The sequence below is a fragment of the Monoraphidium neglectum genome (genome assembly GCF_000611645.1).
Source record: "Monoraphidium neglectum strain SAG 48.87 unplaced genomic scaffold scaffold03274, whole genome shotgun sequence".
NCBI lineage: Eukaryota > Viridiplantae > Chlorophyta > Chlorophyceae > Sphaeropleales > Selenastraceae > Monoraphidium > Monoraphidium neglectum.
In genome coordinates this window covers 333-6,812 of record NW_014010354.1, presented here as the reverse complement: position 1 = coordinate 6,812, position 6,480 = coordinate 333, and the positions used below count along the sequence as shown (strand labels likewise).

Here is a 6,480-nt window from a genome sequence, read left to right as displayed (position 1 = left end):
GCCCGACCCCGCGCCGCCCTCAGCGCCGGGGCCGAGCCGGGCGGCGGCGGCGCGCGCAGCGGCCTCGCGCCGGCGCGCGCGCAGGTGGTCCCAACGCGCGAGCGCGTACAGCACCTGCACCGCGCCGCGCGGCTCCAACCCGCCGGCGCCCACGCACGCGCGCGCGCACCCGCAGAACGCGCCCGCCCAGCTGTCTGGCGGCAGGGCCGTCATTTCGGCCAGGGCCCACGCCGCGTTTGCCAGGTCCTGCGGCGAGTAGGCCGGCAGCTCCGGCGCCGACCGCCGCCACAGCTCCTGACGCGGCCAGGCGAAAGCAGAAGCGGGGTGGTGTTGCCCGGCCGGGGCCGTCAGACTTTACCTTACCGCGCATGGCTGCTGGGGGACGCAAATGAGAGGAGTCGAGCAGGCAACTCGATCCGCCGGCGCACACGATGCAGCGCCGCCCCTGCGACGGGGCTGCCCCGGGCATGCACGGCACCCAGGCAGCAAACGCGTCACCAGCAATCAGTTGCGGCAGGGCTCACCTCGAGGGTCGCGGCCGACGGCCGCGCCTTGAGCCGCGCCAGCCCCCACAGGACCATGGCTGTGTGGCCCGGGCCTAGCTTGCCCAGCAACGCGCGCGTCCTGGCCTCGAGCGCCGGCAGGAGCCCCGGCGGCAGTTGCAGTTGCTGCTGCTGCTGCTGCTGCTGCTGCTGCTCTTGCTGCAGGACCGGCAGCGCCTGCAGCTTTGCCAGCGCCATGCAGCAGTTGGCCAGGGCCTGCGGCCCCAGCAGGGGGGCGGCCTGCTCCAGGCGCTCCGCCAGGCGCCCCATGACGCCTGTTGCGGGCCTGCGGCGTGGCGCCAAGGAGGGGGGACTTGCCGCACGTCCGCTCCCCTCTTGCCCCACTTTGATGCATAAACCTTCCCAGCCAGCAGAGTGGCGGAAGAGCCCCTGTGCTGCACCGAGGCCTCGGCGCCCTCAGGCCGCCCGACAAAACGCCCGAGCCCGAGCCCGAGCCCGCGTCCCGCCCACCTGACGCGCAGCGCCACCGCCGCCGCGAGCACCATCGCGAGCCCCTGCCCGTTGAGCTGCTCCGCGCGCACCGCCGCCAGCAGCAGCAGCTCGGACACGAGCACGGCGTCCCTGAACCCCAGCCGCCCCAGGCACCACAGCGCAACCGCCACCGCCTGGCCGTCGACGCTCGCCGCGCTGCGCAGCGCGAGGCGCGAGAGGCGCACGGTCAGCGTCGACAGCCGGCGGCGGCGGTTTGAGCTGCCGAAGGACAGCGGGCCCTCAAGTATCTCCAGGGTGCTGCCGCCCGCGCCGCCCGCGGTGCCGGCGCCGGCGCTGGCGCCGCCCCCATCCTCCGCCGCTCCGCCGAGCCCAGCAGCGCCGTCCCCTCCCCCGCCGCCGCCGGCCTCCAGGGCCGCCGCCCGGCCGCCGCCCCCGCCGCTGCCGCCGTCGGTCCCGCCGCCGCCGCCACCGCCGCGGCGGCTGGCGGCTGCAGCCTCGGCTGCCTCCTCCTGCAGGGCCCTTTCCAGGAGGCTGAACGCCGCAGTGACGTGCACGGCGGTCATGCTGCCCGCGTTCTTGGCAACGACTCGCTCCAGCTGCTGCCAGCCCTCGCACGCGGCCAGCATGGCGGCCAGCCGCCGCTCGCTGGGGCGGCCGTCTGAGGGGGAGAGGTCGAGCACGCGTTCGGGGCGGAGGCGCGAGGGGGAGGCGCCGGGCAGCGCGCCGGTGCGGCGAGAGTAGAGCTGCGGGCGGGCGAGGGGCGGGTTGGCGGTGATGATGCCAGGTCAGCGTGCACGGGCTGCGGTCGAGTCACGTTGTGATGTATGGCCTGCCAGCCGGATGTGGCCTGTAAGAACGTGACTGTATGCAGCATGTTCCTCGCGATGCGCCGTCCCGGCATCCGCTTTGAACGAGATAATCGCGCGGCTACCGACGGGCGGCGGCGCCCCGGCCCCGCCAGCATGCACTCACGTCCTCGGGCGACAACCGGGGCGGCGGGCCGTCGAAGGACGGCGCCTGCAGGTGCTGCGACGCGCCCGCGGGGACCAGGAGCACATCTGGCGGATCGACGGGGTCCTGCACCCCGGCCGCGCCCCATGCCGCCGCGGCGGGCACCGCCGACGGCGGCGGCCGCGGCGCGTCTGGTGGGGCGGGCGACGCAGCGTCCGCGGCGGCGGGGGGCTCCTGGGCTGCCCCCCTGCCACGGCCTGTGTTTGACCGCGCAGCGCCACCGCTGGAGAGCCGCTGCGCGCCTGAGGTTCGACCTCCGCTGCCGCCCGCGCGACCGCGCCCGCCCAAGCGCCCGCCAGCAGCTCGGCCGCCTGTGCGGCCGCCGCGCTCACCAGCGGCGCGATCCGCTCTGTCGGCCGCGTACAGACGCCAGCGCAGGGACGCCAGCAGCGTACCGCTGAAAGGTGGCCGCGCCACTGCTGCGCCGCCGGCCGGCGGTGCTTTCAGGACAGTCCAGCTGCTGTGCATTGCGATGAGTGGCCACACAGGACGCAACCGCAATTAGATATCTGAAAGGTGTATGTTTCATTTAAATGCGACGACTTTCAGGGCTCATGACGAGCCCGTCGAGGGGCTGCATGATCTGTTGACGTGATCTGGGTCAAGTGTCATACTGTCACTCGTGTACACTTATCAATGGTATTATTTTCGGTTCTCTCTGTACGATAATAGACAGCATATATTTATCTGGTGCTCTTTGGTCACTTTGCCTACCCGCTATGGCCGTACGCTAATGGTCATATGGATCTTAGGCCGCTCACGCCCGCCCGCCCCTCAACAGCAACACTCAACAAACGTGTGTGCGTTTGGAGCTGCACTGCTGCGCCCATGTGCGGTGGATCGCACCTGTCGGCAGTGCTCAACCTGAGCGCTCCTCCTGATTTGGGCCATCGCCTCGCGGCCGCTGCGTCACAGCCCACGCATTGAGAATGCGCATCCCCCACTTCCCGCGTGTAAACCTGCAGGCCCGCGCTCGTTCGTGACCGTCGAAGGCTCCTCAAACGGCGACCTGTCTGCATTCTCCCTATCCCAGCCCGCCATGCCCGGCGCCCCGCCGCCCGCGCCCCGCGGCGGCCCCGCCGGCGCCGCCCCGCGCGCCGTCGCGCTGGCTGTGCACGCCGTGCTGCAGCGCGAGCGCGCGCTCGACTGGTGCGTGGTGGTTGCCGGCGTCGTCATCGTCGTCGCCACAGACCGCGCCCCCGTGCCCAAGGGGCCGCCGTACATACTGAAGGCCTCCCTCCCAGACCTCGCCCACCCGCTGCTGCCCAACACGGTCCCGGCCTGGTCCGTGCCGGTGCTCGGGATTGTGCTGCCCGCGGCGCTGCTTGCGCTGCACTCGCTGGTGTTCCGGCGCCCGACAAGCGGTGCGTGCCGCGCGGCTAGGGGGCAGGACTGAATTCAGGCCGCAGCTGGCCAGCCCGCAGCAGCCGCAGCCCCTTTGTCTAGACGGGACCGATCAGACCCGTGCCCTCCCTGTGTGCAGCCAGCGCGCCTCGAGGCCCCCGCTGCCCGGCCTCGTCCGAGGTTGCCACGCGGGGCCCCATCGCCCTGCCTGCTCTCGTGCGTTGCGCGCCGCCTTGCGCGCAGAGCTGCACAAGCTGCTCCTGGGCCTGCTGGCCAGCGTGATGGTTGCGGGCAGCATCACAAATTTGCTCAAGGTGGGGCGAGCACATTGGGGCGAGGCTCGCGCGCCGTGCCGGCGCGCGACACCAGGCGCTGCACGGAAAACTCGCCGCCCCCAGCGGCGGCGCCGATCAGCGACGCCGCGCCACGCATCGCTCCTCGCCGTCTCCGTTTTTGCCCGCGGCTCGGAGCCTGCGCCATCCAAATTTTTAACAATCATACACTGGCATCACCCCGCCTCACCTCCTTCCGGCAACGCGCCCCTCTTCCTGCTGCTTGCTGCATTACGCGGCTCACCTCGCCGCGCACCGCCCAGATCTCGGTGCGCCGGCCGCGGCCCGACTTTGTGCCGCGCTGCTGGCCGGACATGAAGCCCGTGTGGGCCTCTGAGGACGACTTTGGGGGCCGCCCCCAGTGCAGCGGCCAGCCGGCGGTGGTGGCTGAGGGCCTGAAGTCCTTCCCATCAGGCGCGTGCCACGCACACTCGCGACCTGCTTACCGCGCGGGCTCGGCGTGGCGCGGGCCGCGGCCTCGAGCGTGGGGCGCGTGCGGCGCGCGATCAGGGGCAGCTCGCCACGCTCCCTGGCGGTGACGGCTAGGTGCGTCGGCCGCCGCCGTTGTCCATTTCGACTGCCAAGTCCGAACTGGGGTGTCAACAACGCCCTTGATATGCTTTAACCCCATCTGTATGAACCCAGGGCACTCTTCTTGGTCTGCCGCGGGCCTGGGGTTCCTGTCATGGGCGCTGCTCGACCTGCTGAGCCCGCTCGACGGCGGCGGCCACGTCTGGCGGCTGGTGCTGGGGTGGCTGCCGGCGATGGGCGCGTGCGCGGTGGGGGTAACGAGGTGGGCGGGCATCTCGATGGGATTGGACGGGTGGCCGCGCCTCTTAGCGAAGCTGACGAGGGAAGGGAGCGGGCTCAGAGTGCTTGAATGCGCCACACACGGGCGTCTGTGTATTTGAGAGGCGTGCTTCTATGGTTTAATGGGCAAATTGGAGGGCGACGCAGTCGATGCACGGACGCCTGCATCGCACAGCACCGCTCGGGTCGACCGCGCCGCGCCGCATGGCCTCGCGTCACCGCCTTGGCGCCTCTGGTCTTTGACTCCTGACGCGCCGCCCGCGTGGACAGGGCGACGGACTATTGGCACCACCCGACGGACATCATGACCGGCCTGGTCCTGGGGTTTTTCGTGTCGTGGGTGGTGTACGCATCCGCACGGGAGCCTGGCAGCAGCATCGGCGGCGGCGGCGGCAGCGGCAGCGGAGGGCTGGGCGCGCCAGGGCGGCAGGCCGCGGAGGACGAGGGCTCGCACCAGCCGTTGCTGCTGCGGGGCGGGGCGGCGGGTTCGGCGGCAGCGTTCGCCAACACGGCGTCGGCACCGCTGCCCAGCGCGCTGCTGCCTGTCTGAGGGCGGTCGTGCATGGCTGCGGGCTCAGACAGCAATGCTTGGCGGCCCCTGGAGCCGACCTGGCGCCGCCCGTAATCCACTGTTACCTGCCTTCCCCTGTGCTTTGCCTACCCCTCTGTCCGCCACCAGACTGAATATGGCCTGACATACTTGGGGCCAGCAGCAAGACGGCTGCGTGGGAGATGGGGGCGTTGCACATCGTGACCTCCTGGGGCCTGCGTGCCGTTCGCCCCTGCAATGTGGTGCTGGCTAGCAGGATCTACCAGTCTGGCAAACCTCCCCTAGCATCAAAGCGGGCAAGGATGCAACAGGATGCAGTCGCCCGGCTCGAGCTGAGTCGCCGCTGGTGGTTGTGGGCAAGACTAGCACACAAGCACCTTGCCATTGGCACAACGCCACACCAGGCGCGAACTATTCAATTTCTTTGAATGCTTCTGCGTGCACACTCGCATGTACTCCTGGCCACAAGTGCAGGGGGTCAGATTTCAACCCCTGAAATCGTGAACGGCACCTCTTCGGACAATTTGCGCTGTCACATGTCGCTCAAACATTTGCGCGCGTTCCTAGTCACGCTATGCGCTTGTGGCATCCTGTAGCCTACCCCATTCAACTAAAAAGGCATCACATGAGTTTCTCGTGTTAGCCGGTCCCGCTCATTGTATGAAAACAAACAGTTTTACAAGATGATCACCATGTTGGCCTCCGACTAGATCTGGTTGATTTTTGCGCGCGACACCGGCCTTGCGAGCAGTGGATGCAGCTGACGGCAGTATGTGTGTGCACAAGCGCCCCTGAAATCTCCCAGAAACACGCACGGAACGCCTGCGCGGCGCAGCGAGGACTAGCGGCGACACTATCGTCCACGTCAGCGTCTGCAGGAGGTGCAAGAAAGCCAGGGACTCTACAGCTGAGCAGCAAGGACTTGGCTTTGTCGGGGGCATGCGAGCTTGCCATCCTGTCAGCTATGTCGTCACAGCGCCACCGCGCCGCGGCCACGCCCGCCAGCAGCGTAGACGCGCCCGCCCAACTCGAAGCAGCCGCCACGGCGCCAGCGGCGCACGCTGCTTCTGCAACGAGCAGCGGCGGCGGCGCGGCGCGGCGGCGGCAGCGGCAGCGGCAGCGCCAGGGCGAGCAGCAGCAGGAAGAGGGGCAGGAGGGGCCCGACCACCGCTCCACCAACTACAGGCCCTGGACTTCCGAGGTGCGGCCGCTGTGCAGCTGCCTCGCAGCTGCCTCGTGATCGCGTGGGGGCACGCGGCCGTCCGACTCCACTGCACCACACGCGGCCGCAGCATGACGGGACGCGCGCCCCCTGCCTGCCTTGGAGTGGGCTTCACCGCCCCACAGCGGGATGGCGGCGTTGGGCGTGCGCACGCAAGCCCCCAAGATGACGCTTGCAGCCGGCCCCGCTGCGGCGCCGCAGGAGGACGAGGTGCTG

General features: G+C 70.0%; 3 protein-coding genes across 3 annotated transcripts; 2 read left to right on the top strand and 1 right to left on the bottom strand.

Moving 5' to 3' along the window:
• Positions 1-494: 494 nt before the first annotated feature.
• On the bottom strand, positions 495-2,474 carry MNEG_12495 (hypothetical protein; the record flags this gene model as incomplete). Its single annotated transcript, XM_014039035.1, has 4 exons — positions 495-828; positions 1,014-1,738; positions 1,968-2,137; positions 2,339-2,474. 4 exons carry the CDS (start codon positions 2,472-2,474, stop codon positions 495-497), a joined length of 1,365 nt encoding a protein of 454 aa, XP_013894489.1.
• Positions 2,475-3,045: 571 nt separating this feature from the next.
• Positions 3,046-5,042, top strand: MNEG_12494 (Putative lipid phosphate phosphatase 3; the record flags this gene model as incomplete). The annotated part of the gene is made up of 4 exons (XM_014039034.1): positions 3,046-3,370; positions 3,594-3,664; positions 3,946-4,082; positions 4,763-5,042. The coding sequence occupies 4 exons, from the start codon at positions 3,046-3,048 to the stop codon at positions 5,040-5,042; spliced, it is 813 nt and encodes a 270-aa protein (XP_013894488.1).
• Positions 5,043-6,006: 964 nt separating this feature from the next.
• MNEG_12493 (hypothetical protein) lies at positions 6,007-6,243 on the top strand (the record flags this gene model as incomplete). Its single annotated transcript, XM_014039033.1, has 1 exon — positions 6,007-6,243. A coding segment is annotated over one exon (237 nt), but the record flags the coding sequence as incomplete, so codon positions are not given.
• Between the last annotated feature and the right edge of the window lie 237 nt (positions 6,244-6,480).